Here is a 25,402-nt window from a genome sequence, read left to right as displayed (position 1 = left end):
GGTAAAAAAGATTTGTAAAAAAAAAAGTTTTATTTTGCTTTTATTTCTTTTTTATTGGAATAAATAGAACCAGAACCAGGGACGAATGTTTCAGAGTCGATGGCTAAAAGTCCTGAATAAGATCTTCTTAGCAGTGTAGTGGTTGACGCGTTCACCTACCATTATTGAAGTTCGATTCCTGGCTGGGTGAACATTTAGTTTACAAATGCAGTGTCCTTTGCACCACTGGGTGCGGAAAGGGGAATGATGATAGACTTCTGAGTGAATGAGGAAAAGTTTTTGTCGAAAATTTTTTTCCTCTCTGTTGCAGCAAATTTCGACACTTTTTATTTATTTAATTATCGAATGGTTTCTGAGCTACTATGCGCTTCTTTATCAAGGAATAAATTACAAATAAGAACAATCCTATTTCATAAGATCAACTACTTAAATAACTTATGCCTTGATAAAGGAGTGCGGAGTAGCTCAGAAACCGGTTGGTTAGAAATATTTACTAATATTATAAATGCGGAAGAGTGTTAGTACGATGGTTTGATTGTTAGTACGATCACAATGGAGCGACTAATCCACATGATTTTCATTCACACACTTTTCATAGACCAACGGATCATCGTATTTTTTGCATAGCGATAGTTGGAGTAACGGCCATCGATACAGACCAAAAAAACCGTCAGGAAAATTATTATTGTTAAATGAAAAAACTAATTAGTGAACTAATTTATCTCTTATACCACGCAAGCGAAGTCGCTGGTTAAAGCTAGTAAATAATAAGTGTTTGAAAACAAAGTGTATTTATTTACATAACCATAAAGCTATTGTTTCAAATATAAATTTTAAATACATCAATTTTCGTTTCTGTAAATTTTCACGTGACCATTGATTTTTTGTGGTGAGATTTCATATGAACTTTTAGGGATGTAGTTTGAACAAACGCCTGGTCACACAGTTTACATTTAAAGTTCCTGATATTGTTGTGTATATTCTGGTGCGACCGGAGATATTTTTTGGTTTTGAATGCCTTCTGACAAATGTCACATATGTACTTTCTGATATCTGCAACAACAAAAAAACATTAATGCCTACAAAACACCTATTAGTAACTATACTGTAAACTATATTCGGGAATCGTGACACCTCCCTAGGGCCCAAAACAGCAAAATACCTAGTTTTGAAAATTGGCGTCTCAGAAGAATATTGGCTGTGCGGTGGTTTGACTTTGTGAGGAATAAAGTAATAAGAGAATGGACGCAGAAAACTCCCGTGACAACTGTCATCAAGCGGAGGCGATACGGTCGGCTGAGCCATTTACTGCGGATGCCTCCTGAGAGCCTTAACCACGCTAGCCTATTTTACAAGGCATCAGACGTCCCGGACGTTCACTGGTGACTGTTTGTGGGCAGTTTATGTCATAACTTCGGGACGAGAACATGGCTTGGGAGGTCGTACAGGAGCCGGCAGCCGATAGAGATGCATGAAGGCCCTCTGTAAATACTATATGCTCCAACTAGGGAGCGGACATGGAATGATGATGATAATTAAAATATTTTTTTAATAATTTCTTAAATTAAACACAATGAACCCAGGAGAAAATGGAAATCAAGTTGGGTTAGAGTGGGGTTTGAACCTCGGACCTCTGATCCGTGAGTCCGCAACATTAGCCACGGGACCACAACCCGATTCCCAAAATATAGTTTACCTGACTAGAAAAATATCCTATAAAATATTTAATAAGAAGCTTTAATTCAAAACATACCACTATGCACCAACATGTGTTTGTGCAAATAATTTTGTCTAGAGAACCGCAGGTTGCAATTAGGACACGCAAAGTTCTTTTCTTTTAAATGTACGATTCTGTTATGCGAGTCGAGCTTAATCGCAGAATAGCACTTTTTCTGGCAGATGGGACAAATGTGTGGGTCTATCCATATGCTGTGAACGTCCCTTATGTGGTCCTGCCTCATCCTGTTGTTGCAAAACCTTTCTTTACACTTTGGGCAACAAAAGAGCTTTATTTTCTTGTGCACGGCCTTGATGTGCTGCGTCATGTTGGACTTTCGGTTGAAGGTGCTGCCGCACTGCGGACAAGGGAACCTATCGCCGTGCGTGTTCAAATGAGTGTAGTACGTTATTTTGACTTTGAATCTCTGGCCGCAAATATCACACAGGTATTTATAGAAATGTGTGCTGAAATGACTTTGGAGGGAATCAAATTCTTCAAACTCCTCTTTACAAAGCGGGCATGTTCTAGAAGAAGGACTCAATTTTGGAACAACACATTCTTCTAAATTAGGTTTTGCGTATCCATTCAACGATTCTTTTCTTTTTACCGTATTAATTTTTCTATTACTGCCTAAATTGTGTCGCTTAGATCTCACGACTTTCTTTTTGCATTTCTTCTTAATGTTTTCTTTATCGGATTTAATTGGCGTGTGTGAATAGTTATCGCTTTCTGTTTCAGTGTGGAGCGGTCCGTAATCGGGAGGAGTATTATATTCGTCCTTTATTTCGTCAAATTCTTCACATTTAATTACATCCGAGACTTCTTTACTAGCCACTGACTGACCTGGAAGAAAACACTTGCTATTTTGACAAATACTTTAACGGAGATAAAATCCGGGGGTTATAATCCAGTGCTTATCATCAAAGATTATCACACAAAATATTGTTGATTTTTAAATTTTATTCATAAAAAACAACTGTTGTTTTAAAAAAGGACGCATTGAAAAGCAAATACCGTCGCAGTTCAAGCAAAAGTCACTCACCCAAAAATATCATTTTGAGAAATTGCAATTTGAAAGTTTGGAGACCAAGGAAAAATCAGATTTTGGTATTTTGGAGGTTTTATGTATGCAACATAATTCATTAGTGTCTTTTTAATCAATTCCATTGGTAACTTTCGTCTAATAAAATAAATTAAACACCTTTGTTTTTAACTACTGTTTTTTTTCTACCTACCGGTTTCAAAGCTATACAAGCTTCTTGATCAGGGTATACTTAACTAATGAATTCTATCCTAATACTAGAATTATAATAACTTTATAATTCTATCCTATTTTATTTTATCAGTATGCTGCCAATAGAACTAATAAATCGAGTCTTTTTATCTTGGATAGATGGTAATGTGAGATGGATACGCTAAAAACTAGACAGGAGTGGAAAGGAAATATTGTATCCATCTCATATTACCATCCTTTCAAGACAAAAATACTTGATTTATTAGTCCCATTGGTAAGCATACTGATAAAACAAAAAATCTAGAAAAAAAAATAAGTGGTTAAAAACGAAATTGTTTTATTTATTTTACTATAATGAGTAACCACAAAGTTTGTGCTTCAAATATAATATTTATATTGGGTAACTTTGGTATTTATATTTTTGTAGTTCCTTTAAAGTTAATAAGGTTAAGTTCCTATAGCGTACATTGAAGAACTGTTACATGTAAGTTGTATGCATAACATAACAACGAACCGTTAAATTTGTGCCTTTTATTTAATACTTATTTTAATGAAATAGTCAGGTTTAACAATCAAAAATCCCTAATTTTGGGCATTGTGACTTTTGTGAAAATGACTTTTAACTTATTGAAATCAATTTCGATTTGGTTTTGGCCGAAATTCGAACCGAAGCCGAAATTCAGTTTTGAGAATTAATGCGGTATAAGTTATTTGTAATAATAATAATGAAGAATGAAGCAAGAGGGGTGAAGGGTGGGCGGAAAAGTGGCATTTAAATCATAATCAATAATTGGCTTACCTTTGTGCCACAGTTGACTTTTTTTAGCCACAATTTCAATTTGGTCTCGGAATATGGCGGCATCCTTCAAGTAGGACATGCACGAAACACAGACTTGGGCCTTGTCTCTCTCATCCAAAAGCTGCAAACATAATATATTATTATTCAAAATAATGCAGGACAGGCAGCTGTCAGCTGAATTGCTCCTAGCTTGTCTTTCAGGTATGCTTATTTTACTTCCTATATAAATTTGTCTTTGAATGCAAAAAAGTCTGAAAAAAAATAAGGAAATCATACAATTTTGGCATTTTAAAACGCCGTTCTTCCAAAATCACGCCATTAAAAAAATTAAGTAAATAAACGTTAGATAAAAACAATCAATTTCTTAGAAAATGTCTAAGTATTTCTGATAAAAAATATACTTAAAAGTTTTATATAACTAAAATATAATTCATTTTCAACCGGCAGATTACTCCTCTTAAAATTAAAACTAAATATAGGTCCATTGGTACTCGCATAAAGACAAAGTATTGAAGTACTGTTTGCTAAGGTACATTGAAGCATTAAAGGAGATGCAAAAATTAAAAATAACAAATACATAAAACATTTAAGTTTGTAAGTGAAAGTTCTTGATGGAAGTTTATTGTAATTTATTGTAGAAATAAAAGACAAGTGATACTTTAATCTATAAATTTGGAATATTCAGTGACCGGATTCATCGCTTTCGCGCAAAATTTAAAATACTGTATGTTTTTTCTCATGCGGTGTAATTTAAAAAATCAAACTTACTCTTATGTGGAAACATGAAAATAACAAATCAGTAAAGTTGCATGTTTTTCCATCTTGCGAGAAATTCTGGGAGCAATTTACCAAACATTTTTTTTCACAGCAAATAACACAGGATTCAGAAATACAATTAGCGTATAATACGGTTTCATTGTTCATCTTAATTTCATCGGTGATACTGAAAAAACAAAATGTAATATCACGTTGATGGATATTTTAAGAGATTCAGAACATTTTTATAAAGGTAACATGAAAATCATTCAACAGTATGAAGAATGTCTGGGGATCTGATATTTACTGAGTGAAAACTAAATGCCGCCTATATAACGCCTGTATAACACCTTTTCTCCTCTACGGATGCGAATCGTGGCATTGACAAAACAGCAAAATACCGAGTTTTGAGAATAGATGCCGTCTTCTATTAGACATGGGGGTGCTTCATGACATACTTAGTGGACACCTTGATAGTCCGGCTCTTATGTCGGTGTTATCATAAAATGTCCCCGGCTACAGCACCCGTCACACGTCGAGCTCTCTATTTCATGTGCTAGCAGTTCGTACGAACTATGCCCAGAACTCTCCACTTATACATTTTGCTCGTGAATATAATTTGAACTTTCCCTTTATTGATCCATTTGATTGTAAAAAAATAACATTTAAAATGTGCATTTTAAAACATACTTTTTTGTCTTATACTTAGTTTCAATAAAAAAGTCTTATTTTATCTCTAATTCTTAATATTTTATATATATTCATATTTCCGACACTTGTGCAATAATATTTACACACATGTCCACCCTCATTCCAATATAACACCCACTCACCCACCCTCTCACTCACTTACACTCACACGAACACACTAGTATGTATTGTACGTGTATTTAATGTATTTCTGTGGATATCTGTCATTGGTTTTATTCTCTGTATATTTTTTTTGTTACATGTATTACTGTTGATATCCCCAATAAATAAAAAAAATAAATAAAAAAAGAATCTTGACTGTGCGGTGGTGGTTTGACTTTGTAAATAATGAAGAAATAAGACAATGGATGCAGAAAACTCCCGTGACAACTGTCATCAAGCGGAGGCGATACGGTTGACTTAGTCCCGTACGGCGGATGCCTCCTGAGCTGTAACCGGGCTTGCCTACTTTACAAGGATCAGGTTCTGGACGTCCTGGGCCCCGATTACAGTGGGAAGTTAACATTTATCTTCAATTTTATCTACTAAGTAAAATTAAGTTTTCTGTATGAAAAGCAGAATATGAGTACATTTTTTCTTTTAAACATGTTCAATTCAATGCTCTAGTACAGTCAATCATTCCATATGAAATAGTTGGATGGGGAGGGGCTTATAACGCTCATCTTAAACCCTTAAAAGTTCTACAGAAAAAAATCATTAAAATAATGCTATATAAACCATCCTCGTTCTCAACTACCGAATTGTTCAAAGAATTTAATGTTTTAAGAGTGGAGGATATCAACGGAAATTGTTGTATGCTTGGGCAGAATGGTGAATGTTACAGTGTGTAAAGTGGCCACTTAAACCAGTCAATGACAGGTTATAAGCCCTAGACTTCCATATTCCCTTCTCAAAAATGTTTTCCCTCTCCGTTGAAATAAATTTATATTTAAATATGATAGTTCAGTTTGTGGTCATTTCAGTGGCGTGATTGTCTACCATGCAAAAGGTTTCGGGTTCTAAACACGAATTGGTCGACATAAAATATTATTGAACAATATTTTGAGTATGTCCAAATATTTGTAGACAAGACCGCATTTCCCACAGTGATCACAAACATCAGGGGGACCTGACATAGCACACAAAGATGTTGAAGAAAGGTGTTTTAAACAAGAATATTTCATAATCCCTGAACTGTAAGACTGATCATCTTACCTTCATGTAACAAAAACGATCAAGATATTCTGCGATTGATGTGCCAATGTAGTGTCCTATGCACCGTTAGGTTTGGAAAGGGGGTGTAGTGGATAACTTAGGACTAGCCTTCGAGTCGAAAACATTCGTCCAGGATTCTGGTTTTATTTCACACAGCACTGGATCCTTCATCCGCCCGGACAGACTTAAGATAAATAATAGGGGAGACTACATCGACCTATTAATGCACATACCCCGAAAGGAAAACATAATTAGTTATTAAATAATAAATTAAAAAGGGGAAGAAAAACTGACCATTCCATTTTTGAAAATAAATACAATTAATATAATATATTACATTCATCGATTTCCTCTGTGTTTAATTACGTCACAATATTATTGATTTTGAATTCAGAGGTATACAAAAATTTCATGTTTATAAGTGATATTGTTTGTGAAATGCGATCTGAGAAATTAAATGGTGGGCAAATTTGACATTTGACGTATCTTCTTCTTCTTTTTTTAAGTAGTTTTTTTAAGCTTTTTTACCTCCCTACTAGGGTGTTCTAGCCAGTGTCGAGTTTCAGATTTTTATTTATTTATTTATACATATTATACTATTACATATTACATACATTTTTTTGTTCACTTTGCCCAGCTATTAATTTATTTATTTGAATTGTTTACACATGTGTTAGTACTATATTCAAGTAATGTGTTAGTATTATGTAACTTATTATAACTAAACATATATAACTTATTTACAACCTGATACCAATTATTATTACTAGATATTTACAAAATATTTTGAATACATGTGATTATTGGGTGGGGACAGGAGAATGAGAATGATTCGGGAATAGGACGTTGATATCGGAGAGGTCGGATGGGAACTCAGGATAACAATAATTTATTGGGTATCCAAAAAAACGTAATTTAGATCTTCCTCCTCAAGCTGATATTCACGCATGACAAAGTCCTGGACATAGATTCTAAACAGGCGAGAACCATTACAACATTGTCCAATGCGTATTCTGCATATGCAAGGTGTCTCTAATTTGTTCAGAATCACTTTGGTAAACGAAATGGCTTTTTTGTTACGTTTGTTTTTAATTGCAAAAGATGTCTTCCCTTGGCTGGGGAGGAGCTGACATTTAATATAAAATATAAAGACAACTGAAGACAATCGTAAACAATCATAACAGTTAAACTTTTGCTGGCCAATACGTATCGGCAAATATCTAGGTCTAGAGGGAGGTATTTGTGGCCAGCAGAGCTGGCACATGCACTGGCGCGCTATCCGTCTACTGACAGTTTTTTAACACAGATCAAAGGGCACTGGCTGAATGCTTGTCAACGCGTTTACACGTTGGGTCAGCTTTTAGCACGCTATACGAACTACCATAGACGGTGAACGTGTTTTTTGTGTGCTTTTGACGTCCGCACATTGTCTCGCACCGAAAAATACTGAACAACTCTCCAACGCAAGTGCACCAGTGTACTGGCCGATGTATTGGCCAGCGCGTAGATCCACCATTAGATTTTATGGGCTGTAAAGATGCTCAATTTGGGTTACTATGCCGTATGCCATTTGCACTCTTTTTCAACCTTTCGAATCGCATTATGGCATCCACCATCAGGTTCAATGTATCATCACATAATGTACATCAACCTTGACCTCGAAAATGAAGAAGGAATAAAGTAATGCGAATCTTTGCGATAGTCGACATAATATATTATTATAATGTCATTGTTCCGGACACGCGATGAACGTTAAAATGGACAAATGAAAGTGATGTAAATGATATATGTAAATGTGTGAATTAATGAACGTAGCTAGGAACCCGGTATTTGTGTGACTGAGCGCTAGGCTCCCAATAAAGATAAATGATTCGCTTTCGAGCCTGGCCTCAGTGATACCGGGGGAATATAGCCAGGGATTAATCTTTATGTATGTATTTCTGTATTTCATGTTTGTAAGGCCCTGAAAAGGGCCTATATTGTATTGTCATGTTGCGCGCGTCGCGGCTGCCGACGAAATGGCCCGTACGGGCATTGAGCGCCCGTATTTACGCCACCTGCGGCCGGCGGCATGTAGGGAGTGGCGGGGAGAACTACCCCCACCACTCCCAGGCAGCCGGAGCGGGTGGGACGGCTGACTCACGGAGCCCGACGCGCACCGCTTTATAAGGCGATTATTTTGTAGGAATAAATTATCATATTCATATTCATTCCGCCCGCGCCACCGGGCCAGTACGGACGTCTCCGCTGCCACTACCGTCGCAGCCTTCCTGCCCGGATCGAGCCCAGCGCTCTCCGTCGCCAAGTGGAGGAACTACAGGACCCCCTCCCCGCCGCGCCGCCACCCTGCGCGCCGTAGAGTCCGACACCGCTCCACCGAAGCGCCGTCTCCGCTACGCCTCTACGCCCACACAACGAGCGTAGATTTTCACAGTGCTGTTTTCTCCGGACAAATTTACTGTCCGGTTTTCCACACGTGATCGCCGCAACCTCGAGCTGTCCCTCCGCGAGGTGGAACAACTAGTGCCGCCTGAAAGACGAGTAAGGCCCTAGCCATCCGCGGCTGCGCGACCCTCAGGTTGACGTGCAACCGTTTTTAGTGACAGTGACACTCAGTGATAGTTAAGTGTTATTAAGTGTTATTAACTCAAGTGCCACGCACGCCTTCCGACTCCTGCATCTTCTCCGGTGAGTGAATTCTAATTTGATCCATATCCTACTGGCTTGCAGTACATTTTTTTATCCGATCGTTAACTAAAATCCAGCTAGAATTTTTTTTTTTTTTTTTAAAAACAAACTCTCTAAAAACAATAATAAACAAAAAGTCTCTCCCACTAATGTAGGGCGCTTATCGCCATGCCTAATCCCCCAACGGTCCGCAAGGACACACCACGCACGGCAATTGCCTCGTCCTCATCTTTCGAGGATAACATATCGGATTTCCTCGAGGCCAGGATCGGCAAACAATTGAACGTGAACGAGTCAATTCACCTGGCCCGCTTATGCCAAGAAGCGCATAAGACCACGAGGAGGGTACGAGTGTACTCCTCCTCATCTGAAGATCAATCGGAAGAATCTTCCACGGGGGCAACAAGCGACGAGTCGCAAACCCCCACAAATTCTCCACCACCCACCCGCGCATCGACCCCTCGCCCTCTGACCCCGCCCGGTACCTCTGATAAGCCGCCTCCGAAGCGCGCAGCTACCCCCCCCGCCCAAGATTGGCCCGCAATAACGGCCGCCCGAGCCATGGAGTGGACTACGGTTCTAAACCGTAAAAAGAAACGTAGTCCCACAAATAATTCTCCACCATCAACCCCGTTAAAAAAACGAACCCAATGTACCGACAAGACCGACCGCACCGCGACCCCCCCTCCCCCCTCAATAACCACAACTACCCGTACGCGTTCTGACTCTCCTGCGACATCCTCTCAGATAGCCACCGCAGAGCCCACAGAGGTCACTTTCACCTCCCGTATCCCTCCAATCATCCTGCACAGGAAGCAGAATTGGAGCAAAATCTCCAAATCGATCGAAAACAAAGGGATCGATTTTACGGCCAAAAATAGTGGCGAAAATATATGGGTGTTCGTAAAAACACCACGCGATCACCTTAAGGTGACGAAAATGCTGAAAGATGAAAAGGAGAATCATCACTCCTTCCATCTTCCTGGGGATAAACCACTGAAGGTTGTCCTCAGAGGCATCCCTGAGTCAATCGAGGCTCAAGAGATAGCCGACGCTCTGGCCTCAAAGTACGAGGTCATCTCCGTTCACAGGATGAAAACGGGCGGCAACCGTAAGCCAATCCCCCTCATCCTCGTAAATATGAAACATAATGAAGAATCAAAAAAAATCTTCACAGAGCTCCAAACAATCCTTCACTTGAAAGTGAGAGTGGAGAGATTAAAATCTAGACCCAGGATGGGTCAATGCTTTCAGTGCCAGCTCTACGGCCATTCGGCATCGTGCTGCAACGCAGAACCACGTTGCGTTAAGTGCGGCGAAAAGCACGCAACCGCAACATGCACCAAACCGAGAGATACTCCGGCCAAGTGCGCACTCTGCGGTGGCCCTCACACCGCGAATTACAAAGGTTGCCCTGCGAAACCTTCAACTCGTCCCCCGCCGCGCCGCGACCCACCGCGTAATCACAGAGCGCCTACCTACCCACCCCCCCGACCCACCACCCAACCCCCCACCCCCCCCCAACCAACCATCACCCAAACACCCATCCCCCAAGTCCGCTTCCCCCCATCCCCCCACCCCCTCCCCTCCCCATATGGCCCGCACCCGCATATGCGAGGAACTCGAGGGAAACACCATCCCAACAATATAGATTGGAGAGGGAGCCAACAGCCCCACCCCCCCTCCAAACTCCCACCCAACTCAACTCGACCCCTCGCACTCATCGCGAACGTATCCCTCACGGACACGGACGTGAACACTCCCGCCGCGCCAGAGAACACGTCCCCCCTCCCCCTAACCCCCCTACCTCAATGGAGGCGCTTACGGCTGCTGCACAACAGCTAGCGACCTTCTTGACCTCAGCATCTGAGATGCTGAGTCAGATTAATCTCCTAATAGAAAACAGCCATGGCTCGTATTAATACGAAACCGGAAGCCCTCCAGACCGCGTTCTGGAATACGAATGGTTCCCTCCGAAACCACAAAGATGAGGTCATATCTTTTTTAAATAAATACAACTTAGATGTCTTATTATTAAATGAAACATGGTTAAAGCCGAACCAAAGGATCAGCTTCCCCAACTATCAGATATACCGAACCGACCGGACACATAACATAGGCGGCGGAACAGCTATCCTAGTTAAAAACTCCATAGACCACTGTCAATTTATGTCAGCATCTAACGATAATATTGAAACCACCGCGGTCATTATTAACACAAAGAACTCTGGTCCACTTAAGCTCATAGCTGCCTACAGCCCTCCCAGACGAGCCATGCTCGACGAGGACTTGGAAAATGCCATCCCCGCGGGCATACCAACTATCCTAGCAGGAGATCTGAATGCTAAGCACGCCTCCTGGCACAGTAGACGAAACAACACCAAAGGCAGGAAACTATTTGATTACTCACATAACTCCTCAACGGTCATCGACGCACCGGACGTCCCGACCTTGTACCCGACCAACTACGGGCAGCCCGACGTTATAGATATAATCATAATGTCAGAGTCAACTCACGCGTACAGTATGCAAGTAGTAAACGAACTCTCGTCAGACCACAACCCTGTGCTCCTATTCCTATCGGACGGCACTCTACCTACCGACCCCGTCTCACTGAATAGAAAGAAAGTTTCTTGGAAGAAACTTCCCTCTCTATTTGAATCCATCAAAATCCCCACCTCCATTCCGGACGAGACAAGTTTAAACTCCGCCGTCGCGAATCTGCTTACTGATATAAATAAGGCACTCGCTGAAGCCACGGTCGTAGTACCCAACGATAACAAACACCCCGACCTCCCCGAGGACATCAAAATAATGATAAGAGAGAAAAATCGTCCCCGAGCAAACTGGCAAAAATATCGCGATCCACACGACCGCTGGCAAATGAACCGACTTTCAGCACAAGTTAAACGTGCCTTATTTAACTACCGTACCGAAAGATGGCAAGATTTCATCTCGTCACTAGAAGAGGACAGAAATGCCCTCTGGAAATTATCTAAATCCCTTAAAAAACCGAAAACCCGGATCACCCCACTCAAAGGCCCCGACGGAGTAATCGTATACTCCACTGCAGATAAGGCTGAAACCTTCGCAGACAGCCTCGAAGCCCAGTTCACCACAAATAACTCCCTCGACGATCCGGTATTTGTAGAGGAGGTCAACAACAGAGTCGCGATAGTTCTAAACTCCCCACCAGTAGAACCACCGATAAAATTCACAACCCCCAAAGAGGTCCGAAACATAATAACTAGACTAAAAAATAAAAAAGCCCCCGGCCCGGACGCCATTTCAAATAAAATCCTCAAACACATTCCCCTTAAGGGAATATGCGCGATAACAGCCATATGCAACGCATCGCTTAGATTAAAAATATTTCCAACCGCGTTTAAGCTTGCTGACGTCATACTCATCCCTAAGCCAGGGAAGGACCCACTTGAAGTAACTAACCACAGACCAATTAGCTTACTCCCCTGTCTCTCAAAAGTAATGGAAAAAATTATCCACCACCGGTTAAAGGATATAGTCTCGGAAAAATCGATAATTCCAGACACGCAGCACGGGTTCAGAGATAAACACTCTACGCTGCACCAATTACTTCGCGTAGTTGAACAAATAATTAGAGGATTTAACCAGCGACACCACACCGCGGTTCTATCCATTGACGTCAGCAAAGCATTCGACAGAGTATGGCACACCGGACTGCTATACAAAATGGACAAATCCGGCATACCGCTGGCCATGATCCAAATGATAGCTAATTACCTATCAGAACGCACTTTCCGCATAAAAATTAACTCACATCACTCAACCGAGCGCTCGATCAGAGCAGGAGTCCCACAAGGCTCAATACTGGGTCCGATATTATACAATATATACTCGAGTGATATTCCAGCCGCGCTTAATCACAACATACAAATAGCCCAGTTCGCGGATGACACCGCTCTAATGTCTACCTCTCATAACGCCAATATGGCAGCTAAGAGAGTACAAGACCAGTGCCTTGCCCTGGAAAAATGGTGCAGGAACTGGCGCATCACGATAAATCCTAGTAAGAGTGCTACCACACTCTTCACCCGTAGAAGAGTAGCAACTCAACCGCCAAACATAGTCATGTTCGGCGAAAACATTCCATGGACAGATTCCATAAAATACTTAGGAGTCATACTCGACTCTAAACTCAAGTGGAACAAGCATATCGATGCAAAAATAAATTCAGCCTCCGGGGTAATATCAGCTCTCTACCCGATGATGGGTAGGAACAGCAAACTCTCAATAGACAACAAATTACTTTTATACAAAACAGTAATAAGACCCATCATCACATACGCAGCCCCCATATGGGGCCACGCGACAAAAACTCAACTAAAGAAAATACAAACACTTCAAAACAAAGCACTACGAATAGCGTTGAAAGCCCCCCGCTGGACACGCATTACACAACTACACGTAGAGTCTGATATGCCCCCCTTAAAGAAATACATCGTCGCGTTGTCAGAACGCTTTTATGGCGGACTAGCCGCACACCCTAACCCGACAATAAACTCACTTTCAGACTACGATGTCAACTCACACCGCCGGTACAAAAGACCCCGCGAGGTACTATTACTCGAATAAAATCACGCAGCATTCTGCTTAACAAATTTTTATAACCCCCCCCCCCCTTCGGTAGCACTACTACCACCCAACTTCAACCCAAGTAAACTCAGTCAGATGAAGGAGCAGGGGGTCTAATTAGACCCGGTACTCCGCAAGCCATTAGATATTAGATTAGATTAGGAATAAATTAGTTGAGTTCCAAACTCTGAACCTTGCACACGTGTTTTATTCCGTTCTCCGCCCTGTTCGCCCTCCTGCACTTCGCTCTTCGCTCCGCTCTGCCTGCTGACTGCCTTCGCCTCTCTGCACCACTTGGACCGGGTGGAAAGTCCTTTTCAGGGCTATTGAGGTTGACTTGCGGTCGGCGCAGCTGTGCTCCTACCTTCCGACTTTGTCTTTGACTCTGTCTGGGAGGGCGGCTTCCCACTTACGCCGGGAAGCTTGACTGCGGCAGACGCGGGTGACGAACCGGCGAAATTTTATCGTGGTAACGCGTACGTTACAGTCATATTATTTAGCTTTTTGGATATCGGAGAAAACAAAGGTGTCAAAATGTATTTTCTTGGATGTAATTTAAAAAAAAAATTAACCTGCGCCTAAAAGACTTGTAAAAAACATAATTCACGAAATGCGATTTAAGAGAAAAAAAAATATTGAAAATATTAAGAAATAAAGATGAAAAGTATGATATATGTATGTAATGTTTATAATAATAATAACGACTGTAAAAATAATTATACTTTAGGACAAAAAGATTTGACAGATCATCAACATAAATGCTAACCAAATTACCATATCTTTAAACGCAGTCCAAAGTACAACGCGTAATTAGAATTACAATATAAGGACTGTTTATTGTCAGTTTCTAGCGCTGATATAATTATGTACATATTGTAATTGACTGAGTTTTGGTACTTATATAAACGCCTCTTACTAAATTTTTCAAAATACTATTGTATCTTTTTTATTTCAATCAGATACATAAAATAGTATAAATCGTTGCTTAACGTTACTTATAAAACAAAGTAAATGTGTGTTTCTTATTATTCTTCTCACCCAATGCGTATCTAAAAAAATATACTTTTCAATATTACTTATTAGAATGATTATTATAATGACTTTTTAAACACCCTGGCAAACTTCGGAAGTATCATAACGGCTATGAAAATTGCGTAATATAAAACGATCCCCAGTATTGACACGATATCTGTCCGAATCTTGACATTCTATGGCAGAGAGGTGAAAAAGCCAATAAACAAAAAGAAGAAAAATTAAAAAAAGTTTTTCGTGTAGTATAATCTGTGGTTTCGATTTTTTTATTGTTTGTGATTTCTGATTGATTATTTTGTGGTGTTTGTTTGTTGGAATATTGGGATCTACGGGAAAATAAAATAAAAATACCGACGCCAAAATTTAGATTAGATTGAAATTTTTGTCCTGAATCTTGTCAGTAGTATCGTCACGTTTTTATCTGAAAGAAACTAGCTAATTTAAGGCGGTATTAGTGTGACAAGTATTTATCTCAGAGTGCTTTGTTTTTTTTTTAAAAGAACTGCCAAAATGCCAACTGCATATAATCATCTGTTGAAATTATATAAACTTCTTTTAATTCAAACGTAAGGAAAATCTTTTTTACACCCTAGAAATAGCTTCTCTATATTATTCTAATGTATGAGAGCGAAGTATGGAATTGGAGAAATAATGGTGAAAGTAGTTTAAATGCGATCTCTCAGGCAAATGTGTGGTAAAACGATGTATGATAGGTGCACCAATGTCAAGATCCGTGAACTATACGAGGCTGAGACATGCACTATCGACAGAATCAAGAAAGGGGTGCTGCGTTGGTTTGGACATGTTGAGCAAATGGACAGCGAAATAACAGCTAAACGGATCTACGAAGCGAACGTTGATGGATACAGAAAACGAGGAATGCCGAGAAAGACATGGCACGATCAAGTCCATCAAATACTTGAAGATGGACATATCAAGAGTAGGAATAATCGGCGTGCGTTCATGAGAAGATGTATAAATGTAGAGGAAGCGAGGTCTGCATGCAAAGACAGAGTGATATGGCGTTCTATCCTCTCTGCCTATCCCTACCGGGAAACGCTGTGATGGTTTGCTGGTTTGTATATTATTATTATCTCATTCTACTGAGTCAAATAAAAATTGAACTTACTTCTTTGATTTCAGTTACAATGAAGAGTGTAAGTTGGAAATGGAAAACATCGTAATACCGACCGGTAGCTGGTGTTCTGGGACATGCCTGATCTGCTCTAGCCCCGATTCTCTCAAGAACTGCTCCCTAAGTATTCCACTGGAAGACCAGCCCGACACATTCGGTGAACTGTTGTCATCTTGTTTCCGTGTAAAGGTAAGGATTATAGATTGAAGTGGATGTAGCCTTTTCCAAATCACATTTTAATTTTCATTAAAATTATTAAATTCTGTAAAAAATAAGTGTAGACTTACTTACTGGTTTTGTGTCTTTCCCCCTCTCCACGATTACCGAATAGAGCTTCTCGCTACTATCCGTGGCCCTGTTATAGGTCCTGTCGGATATATAGATCTGGTAGCTTCTAAAAAGAATTTCAAGGCTTTTAAAAAGTTTTGTAATCATTTCGGCGAATTGATCTTGTCCAATCAATTTAATCCCAATATTTGAGTTTGTCCAAATGTTTGTAGACAAAAGACTGGATTTCACCCCCTCGGGAGTCATTAAGATTAACAGATGTTCAAACATAGGCAAAATGGTGAATGTTACACAGTGTATAAAGTGGCCACTTAAACCAGCCAATTACAGGTCGTAAGCCCTGTAAATGCCTAGACTTCCATAATCCCTTATTTAACGTATTCTCCATCCCTGTTGTAATTTGTTAATTTTATCCCAGTCGGTAAAGAATTCACTTCCCTCTTTTCTCAAACCAATGAAGTACATATTATGTACTTCTGGATTACTTTCTTTCAGTACAAAGATGCTAAGGCTACCAGATTACAGAGAGCTCCTTCGGGCAGTTTTTTTAATTTGACAACGAGCAAATTTTCCGTTTATGTGGGCACCGTAGACTTATGTCCTCAGATGCGGTATGTGGTGGACAAGCTGTAGACTTATTGCAATGCCTTTTATTGCGATTCTGAACAAGTTTGAGACATCGGACTGTCGCAATGGGTCTCGCCCGTTCAAAATCCATGTACAGGGCCTCTGCCATGTGCGAGTGTCGGCTTGAGGAGGAAGATATTAAGACTATACTTCAAACATATAAAATACCCAACAAAACATAAACACTTGTTCAGCAACACAAATTAACTGTATTGTCCCATTTGTATCAACCGCCTTTGGTAAAAAGCAATATAATATAATTGCTCCAAAAATATTTAATGATTTAATGCCAAATATAAAAGACTCAAAATGTTAAGCAAATTTCAAAATAAAAATAACTGCACATGTAAATAGTGTAGCGAGAGATTAAAAAAAAAATGTAGATCAATAAACGTAGTACTTTATACAATTGGTACACATATTATTTATATTTTCATGTATTACATTACTTTTTTTATTATATACTATACTATATTATTTATCTTTAAGTAACATGTATTCTTGGCACATATACATACTTTATATTTGTATAATAACAATTTTTAATTTCTTACATTTGATTAGCTAGGCATCTATAATTATGTAGTTTTTTTTTGTTGCTATATTAGTATAGAACTACATACTTATGCTTTAAAAGATAAAAAATCTCCATCTTAGAACAGGCTGAGCCATGTTATATATATAGTTGGATAATTTATAAAGCACCATTTTTGTGAAAATCACCTCAAGGGCGCTGTACAATTAATAAATATCCCAGTACGTCTTGCAGCTACAGAGCGCATGGACGGTTGGGATTCTAGTTCCTCGTTCTCAATTAAGATCAATCAAAAATTGTAACAGATAGGAGCTAGATTACGGGACGTCTTGCAGCTACAGAGCGCATAGACAGTTAGAAATTTACCCCCCATTTACACATTTTAAACATTGACAAATAAATTTAGTGCATTAAAAAATAATAATAATGTGAATAATAAAAAGGAGTAAGATTACAACACGCCTTGCAGCTACTAAGCACATAGACGATTGGAATTCTAGACCCCGTTACAAAATTTAGGTATTTTAAAGTTGATATATGAAAGCTAGATAACCAATCACCGTGCAGCTACAAAGCGCATGGACGAGAGGAATTCCAGCAAAGTTAAAACAATATCAATAAATTTATAAAAAATAGAGTATAGTAGTAAATTGGTCAAGTGTTCATGCTAAGAAGTAAGCAATAAAAAACTAAATAAATCAAACACTGTTCAACTCCATGGTTAACAAAGGGAGATAGATGTCCGAAGAGAAGCTTTTGTAGACAGTAGGTAGATGGAGACTATCATAAACAGAGAACACTCCGTTTTCATTTTCTATTCACTAGTTTTATATAGATTCCCTGTTACCAAATACGTATACTTATTTTATGCAATACAAGTGGGTTTTAAGTTTTTTTCCGAAACATCACTTCATTCTCATAGCCTCGCACCTCTGCTGGGAGAGCATTTTATGCCATAGCGTAGAGGTATAATAACTTTTCCTCTCGATGTAGATGTAGCTGATCTAAGCGTAAGACGTCTGTCAGCTAGTTCATCTGGAATGCAGAGTTCCCTTAGATATTCCGGAGCAGAGTTGTGCAGTGACCTATACATAAGCCAATAGAGCTTGTATTCCACCCTCTGTGGAAAACGTAGCCAGTGTAATTCTCGAAGTAGTGGAGTGATATAACTGAAGTTAGAGATTCCAAAAATAAGTCTCGCTGCGGCATTCAATATAGACTGTAGGCGAGTCATTTTATTCATTTTTAGACCTGCGTAGATACCATTACAATAATCGACTCTAGACACTACAAACGCATTTATTAATTGACGGGCGGCATCAACTGGCAAATTTTTGCGTATGCATTTAATCTGTCTCTAGGTACCTAACAATGAAGAGAGTGCTGGAACAAGAACAAGGCTTTGCCACTCTTATCACAATGAGGATTCTTTATGTTTGCAGTTGGTGGGCGACCAGCAAATGGTAGACATCTGTGACGGGTGCGCATCCCGGTTGAGAGAAGCCGTCTTGTTTCGGAAACAAATCGAAATAGCGGCTATAAGACTGAAAAAACTTCAATGTGGTAATTGTAATTTTATCATTATTTATTTTATTATTTGACAGGCGCCGTGGCGCAGTTGGTTAGACGGCTATCTGAGAAACCAGCGTTGCGAGTTCGATTCCCGCCAGTTGCAATAAAAAAATCAAAAAAAGATTTTTTCCTCAATTGGTCTGGGTGTTGTGGTGTATTTTTCACTACCTCCTTCCATATCCCCTCTATCCCACCTGCTGACAAGCCTCAAAATAGAGGCTTAGCGGGTTATTCCTATAAAAAAAAAACAATTATAATTTTTTTTAAATTTCAGTACTGTAGACCAACGTTTATTTGGTATTTTTAGTAACATTATAATTAATTACCCGCTAAGTCTTGAACAAGTAGAAAAAATTGTGTTTCTGGGAAGCATGTTTTCAAGAGATGGAAGAGTAGAAAAAGATGTTGAAAGGAGAGTGAATGCGGGCAACAAAATGAACGGAGCACTAAGCACACTAATTGCTAATAAAAATATGTCAAGCGAAGCTAAACTGGCAGTGCTCTCTTGAAAACATGCTTCCCAGATACACAAATTCTTCTACTTTTTTGACTAAAAATATAAAAATTGAAAACTGTAAAACTGTATAATTATATCAATCAAATTAAAAAGAAATCTATATTATTTACGTTGTAAAATGCACAATAAAATACTTATATTATGTTTTTTTTATTATTCATAAAAGTTAGACGTTTTTCAAAAATTCTACACATATCTACTTTTACACATCTAGTAAATGTAATCACTGTAACTCTCCAAAAAGGAGACTAACTCTTGTGCTTGGAGAGTGACTTACACTGTTGTAGTTGTTTATTTATAAGAGTTTATATAATTTTAAATTACATGAGTACATGAGAAAAAAAAATAAAACATAGGATATAAAAAGAAAAAACATAAAACAATATTACATTCATACTAATTAAAATTTAATGTTGTTTTTACATGTGTTAAAAAAAATATTTAGATTTATTTATTGATATATTATTTTTAATAGTTTTTAGTTCATTGGGAAGATTATTATAATTTTTTACACCTTTGAAGACAAAGCTATTTTGACCATGATTTGTGTGGAATTTAGGAATTTTAATATTATGTTGGTATCTGAGTGACTTATTCATCTCAAATTCTTTTGTTTTTTCTTTTTTGTAAATTTGTATATGGTACTTATTTGAATTATTTTTCCAATACAGGAAAGTCCACAAAAAAACCGCGAAAGCCTAGAATTAAAGCAAACCCTTTTATCGAGCACGATATAAACATTAAATACGAAAACGACGATTCATTCCACGACTTTCCGACGGATGATTTCCATTCTGAAAGTGTCAACGGATCACCGAGCCATTCGACAAGCGCCCCCCATGTGACTGTCGAAGTTCCAAAAGTGGAACCAAATGATAATATAGGCCAAAGCGGACCTCGCGAATGCAATACATCGGAAAATCAAAAGGATAAACGTGTGGAATGGGTAGACCAGCCGGTAGTTTTTAAAACAGAAAAATATGTCGCGCCGTCTCTGCAGTCTTCCGACACCCAATGTCCCATTTGCAGAGAAGACTTTGACGATTTTCCGAAGCTTCGAAAACATTACAACGTCCACTTCCACCGGTATCTGTGCGATTTCTGCGCCAGAACGTTCGCCAACAGGTCGAACCTGTCTAGCCACATGGCCAACCACGGCGAGCGGTTCCCCTGCTCGAAGTGCAAGAAAACCTTCAGCAACAGGGACAGCCACAAGCGGCACTTCAATCTGATCCACCTCGGCATTATGAGTTATTCCTGTCGGTACTGCACGGAGCGGTTCTCGTCGAATATGCAGAGGATCGACCATCTGGAAGACGCCCACAAGATAATGCTGGGCATCCACGTGTGCGCGCAGTGCGGGGCCAAGTGCTACTCGGCCTACAAACTCGAGCAGCACCACAGGAGAGTGCATCTGAAGGAGAGGAATGTGGCGTGTCCGTTCTGCAACAGGAAATACTTTAATATCGGTATCATGAGGAATCACATGCGAGTTCACAGTGGTAAGAATTTTACTTTATTTTAATGCTGTAGTGGGGAAATATCACTTTTTTATTTTTACAATTTTAAATGAATAAGGTTCTATGAAATACTTTCAGGTAAAACAATTTTTTTTGCTTCTTATTAAAAATTATAAATATACAAAATAATTTATACATTTTAATTCCCGCGAAAACAGTTATGGCCACGCCCCTTATACATCATTTTCATCGGTTGTCGATGTTCTGGGGCGTCCAGGCCGTTCGTCATCTTCAACGTCTTCACGGCCATCGTAAACTCTAGTTTTACTCATAGCAGACTCACCATAGGCCTTTGTTAACATTTCACACACTTTGTTACACTTTATTTAATTTTATACACAAAATTTGATACAAATTCTTTGATCCATTTTTTTGACAAACGAAAATTGCCGAGCTCATAAAAACTCGTCTAACGTTAGCGGCTGCCACAGACAAAGTAAACAATGAATAATACAGCTGAAAGTTTTAGCATACTTCAGGGGCATGTATACCAACATGATAAAAATGACAATCGGACTATCCAAACTTGCAAAATTTAAAAATCCCCGTTATTTTCTGAACACACCTCGTACATCTATGTAAATTACTAACCAGCTACATTATATTAATGCCGGGTGTTTCAATACATTTCAGATGAAAGAAAGTACGCCTGTGACATCTGCCACAAAGCTTTTAAGCTCAAAAGACACCTGAGGAACCATCTCAACATTCACTTCAACATAAGGAAGTACAAGTGCCACATCTGCGGGCAGACCTTTATCCAGGACGCGTCCTTCAGAGTGCACATGAAGTCGCGTCACAAGTACAACAACAGTAGCTAGAAAAGGTTCAAACTGTGATAGTTTTCTCCTTCTTTTGTGTCTCGCACGAGACAAGGCGCGGATGTGTTGCCGCGACCAGCTCCCGGTGCCACCCGAGATCCCGGTGCCACCCGAGATCCCGGTGCCACCCGAGATCCCGGGCGCTGCGCGGCAAGTCCACACAATTTATACCGGCATTGTTGCATATCAGTATGCGGCTTGATGGCTGTTTTCGCTGAAAGCCGCTACGCTGGTTTTTTCCACATTCCTTTAAATCAGAATGGACGTGCGCTGATCAGATGATAATGGTGAATTATTCTGCACGGCCTTTTGATTAAAGGACAGGCTCACTATGATCTGAAGAAGACTCATTCTATAGATCTTACGAGAATAGTTATTATAGTTTCAAATTTCAAGGAATTTATTAACTGTAAAGAAACGCGAAGTACAGGTAAATGTCTTTTTACACCGGGGTTTCGGTCCGAGAGACACTGGCATAAAAAATCAGCGTAAAATGAACACAAATATATTGGAAGATGTAAGGTTTGGTTCCCGGTCAAAATTCTAAGAACAATCTAACATGTTTATTCAATACATTTTATGTATATATTCAAAATAAATTATAAATGTATTTAATAAATATAGTTTAAATTCATTGACAAAATAAATAATAATCTCAATATAAATAATGAATTTTTTTATAGTAAATGCTAACTAACCAGTTTATCGGTGCTAAATTAAATTCTCATACTTTTTTGAAAAAAAACATCCAATTTCATTTGCTTTGATTGTGGCTTCCTTTCTTGCAGAATCATAGCATAAACTACAAACATTTGAATATTCTTATAATTTTAATGATAGTAAAATAAAAAATATAATCATACCTTTTTATTTTTCTTAAAAACAAAACTAAAACTAACTCGGAAACAATTTCACACACACAATAGACTGCTCGCGTACACGGTAATAGAAAAAAAACAATGTGTAAAAGTGTGTCTGATATTAGAATTGCGGCGCCTACTGTCGTCTGGTGTCGGCCAAACCGGGGAATCCCACGCCGGCACCAACCGGCGTAGTTGTAAATCAGCGTAAATCAAACTGGCGCAAAATGACGTTTTCCTGTACATACATTTTATAAAATTAATGAATTTTTTCATACGCAAAACAGCCGTTCCATGGCAAAAAAAATATTGATGACTTCATATTCCATAGTTTACATAAAAAACAACCCTTAATGACTTCTTACTCGGTTTTACTGAAAATGTTACGACTTCTTGCGCTCGATCGACGATATGTTGTTCAGTTCAACTATTGTACTTTCAATTTTTTTTAAATAAATGCACTGCAAAAAAACATGCTGACTTATTTTTGTAGACTTTCAGACACTGGATCAGAACACACAGAATTGGGTTGTGGTCCCGTGGCTAGTGCCTCAGACTCACTGCTCAATGGTCTGTGGTTCGAATCCCGCTCTACCCCAACTTGATTCCCATTTTCTAATAATGAGTTATTTACAAATCGTTGAAAATGGCCATCAAAATTAAATCTTTTCATAAATCATAAGAACGCAAATATTTATTTTTACTTAAAAAAAAGAAAAAGGCTGTACCAAGACAAAATATAACCAAAAAAGTTTTTTTCATTAGCGCACTATTAAATTGAAAAAACAATTTGATTAATCTAAACTCTTATTTTTCATATCGGGTTGTGTCTTGTCTCCAGATTTTATAGTTCCTGACTTTTTCTGTGAGGATATCTCAAGGGAAAAGTTTATGAGGACCAGCCAGAGACCCTATAGCAGCTTAGAGTCAACAACCCATAGCAACGCTCGAAAAAGTGATGGAAAATGCCAAAAAAGGGCTAATCTTTGCGTGCCGGCCGAAGACGGACATCCGTCCGACATAGCATTCCACAAGTGACCAAATGAATTGTGCTGGACCAAATTAATTCCCAATAAAAGAATTTTCATTTTGTGTTTTACTTGAAAAAAAAAAACTCCAGTTACCACCAAAAAAATCATTCTGTAAATATTTTTTAATTCATTTCCATTACTTACGTCAGCGCTACATCATATGGTCCTCTTCTAGAGTATGCCTCCGTGGTCTGGTCTCCATTCTATGTGAATTACATAAATCACATTGAATCAGTCCAACATCGCTTGCTTTGAAAAGTAGCGTGGATGCTTGGACTAGAGAGAGGTAATTATTCTTATGCTGAGATAGTCAATGTTAAATATTTCTAGTCTACAAAAAAGTAGAAGTAATATTGACTCCATATATATATATAGCGTACTCAATGATATAATCGATATTCCATCATTACTGGGACAAGCAAAATTCGATATTCCGACTCGTAGGCTGAGAAACAATTAAGTACTGTTCATCGATTAGCATAGAACAAACTATGGCCTTAATTCTCCAATGGCGGCCTGTCTTTGTCGTATTGTTTAACTCGAGACAAGATCTGTACTTTTTTGGTTTATTGATTTATTTGGGATTTTTACAGCTATTACATAAACAAAATAAGTAGAAAAATATTAACAATACTAGAGTCAATTAAAAAAATCCACTGTAAATCTAATGACACATAATATATAAGAAAAGGGCTTACGTAGTTGTATATGTGTGATGTTTGTTTTCATGTGTATGTGAATGTGTGTATGCGTGAATGAATGAGGGAGAGGGTACATGTGCGTGTGGGAATGAATGAGGGAGAGGGTGCGTGTGTGTGGGTGCATAAGTATAAAAAAAGAATTGTTTAAAACTTGTAATTATATTTAAAATGTTACAAGAAAGAGCTTGGTAAAAAGTTTGAAAATTTAAATCAAGGAATGTTATAAATTGTATTTTTTAAAAGTATGTGAAATTTCAAAACCGTATTCTGAAAAAAAAGCAGTTTATTTACGTTTAAGTTTACAACGGTTTAAACGAGCACTAAATTAACAGTTCAGATCTTGTCTTGTTTGTCAATGCTTCTTTTCTTTTAAAAAAAATATTTTTAAATATTCTTTTATTGTAGTATTGAAACCCTATAAATTATATACATCCTTTCTAGATTTAATGAACGCACATTTGCGGTCGCAGGCCCTATGGCATGGAATGCTCTCCCAGCAGAGGTGCGAGGCTGTGAAAGTGAAGTGATGTTTCGGAAAAAACTTAAAACCCACTTGTTCTCTAAATCATTTGAATAAATCCGTAGCATGTGACAACAAAATAAATTGTTTTAATTAAATTACAAATTTAAAAGCTTCAATTAAATTAATTTAACAATAGAATCACTATGTAAAGCGCCCTTGAGGTATTTTATTATGAAAATGGCGCTATATAAGTTATCCATAATAATAATAATAGATAGGGATTTTTTCAAAACCAGCCTAGGGATGTTAGAAGAGATAATAACAAAGCAATTTCTGTCCAAAATTTATTAGCAAAATCACAGATCAAACATGATGCACTTAAACATAAATCAGTATTATTGTTATAAAAATAATCATACAAATAACATATACAGATTATAATAGTATGTACAGAACACATCAAAAGATTATGATTCTAATCAAAATTTGACTTTTCAACTGAGCATATCACTACTCTGAAGCAACGATGAGATCAACCCGAAAATTACAATTTTGAGATGCACATGAAGATACATTAAATAAAT

General features: G+C 38.4%; 2 protein-coding genes across 4 annotated transcripts; one reads left to right on the top strand and one right to left on the bottom strand.

The window, feature by feature from the left end:
• Positions 1-774: 774 nt before the first annotated feature.
• Positions 775-6,921, bottom strand: LOC148274392 (uncharacterized). Of its 3 annotated transcripts, XM_088237189.1 has the most exons (6): positions 6,752-6,919; positions 6,415-6,631; positions 4,522-4,696; positions 3,754-3,874; positions 1,754-2,563; positions 775-1,053 (listed from the first exon to the last, which is right to left on the bottom strand). In XM_088237189.1, the coding sequence occupies exons 3-6, from the start codon at positions 4,675-4,677 to the stop codon at positions 866-868; spliced, it is 1,275 nt and encodes a 424-aa protein (XP_088093315.1). In that variant the 5' UTR covers positions 4,678-4,696; positions 6,415-6,631; positions 6,752-6,919; the 3' UTR covers positions 775-865. The 3 variants fall into 3 exon arrangements, with proteins under 3 accessions (XP_088093315.1, XP_088093314.1, XP_088093316.1); XM_088237188.1 differs by lacking the exon at positions 6,415-6,631 and having other exon boundaries at positions 6,709-6,921; XM_088237190.1 differs by lacking the exons at positions 1,754-2,563; positions 6,415-6,631 and having other exon boundaries at positions 6,709-6,847.
• Positions 6,922-15,023: 8,102 nt separating this feature from the next.
• LOC148274391 (uncharacterized) lies at positions 15,024-24,959 on the top strand. The gene is made up of 6 exons (XM_088237182.1): positions 15,024-15,314; positions 15,892-16,072; positions 18,776-18,896; positions 20,094-20,924; positions 21,576-21,768; positions 23,465-24,959. The coding sequence occupies exons 1-5, from the start codon at positions 15,259-15,261 to the stop codon at positions 21,761-21,763; spliced, it is 1,377 nt and encodes a 458-aa protein (XP_088093308.1). The 5' UTR covers positions 15,024-15,258; the 3' UTR covers positions 21,764-21,768; positions 23,465-24,959.
• Positions 24,960-25,402: the final 443 nt, after the last annotated feature.

Source organism: Micrasema longulum, unplaced genomic scaffold (genome assembly GCF_059751315.1).
Source record: "Micrasema longulum isolate JH-2025_06_02 unplaced genomic scaffold, ASM5975131v1 h1tg001665l, whole genome shotgun sequence".
Lineage (NCBI taxonomy): Eukaryota > Metazoa > Arthropoda > Insecta > Trichoptera > Brachycentridae > Micrasema > Micrasema longulum.
Note: the sequence above shows the minus strand (reverse complement) of the source record. Positions and strands in the feature narration are given on the sequence as shown.

Excerpts from the sequence above, each read along its gene's own strand:
- LOC148274392 (XM_088237188.1), bottom strand. Across the intron at positions 3,875-4,521 it reads TTTCATGTTTCCACATAAGA|CTTTTGGATGAGAGAGACAA; the intron begins GTAAGTTTGATT and ends TTATGTTTGCAG. Across the intron at positions 1,054-1,753 it reads ACACATGTTGGTGCATAGTG|ATATCAGAAAGTACATATGT; the intron begins GTATGTTTTGAA and ends TTGTTGTTGCAG.
- LOC148274391 (XM_088237182.1), top strand. The coding sequence starts at position 15,259 with ATGCCAACTGCATATAATCATCTGTTGAAATTATATAAACTTCTTTTA. Across the intron at positions 15,315-15,891 it reads AAACTTCTTTTAATTCAAAC|TTACAATGAAGAGTGTAAGT; the intron begins GTAAGGAAAATC and ends CTTTGATTTCAG. Across the intron at positions 20,925-21,575 it reads TCACATGCGAGTTCACAGTG|ATGAAAGAAAGTACGCCTGT; the intron begins GTAAGAATTTTA and ends AATACATTTCAG.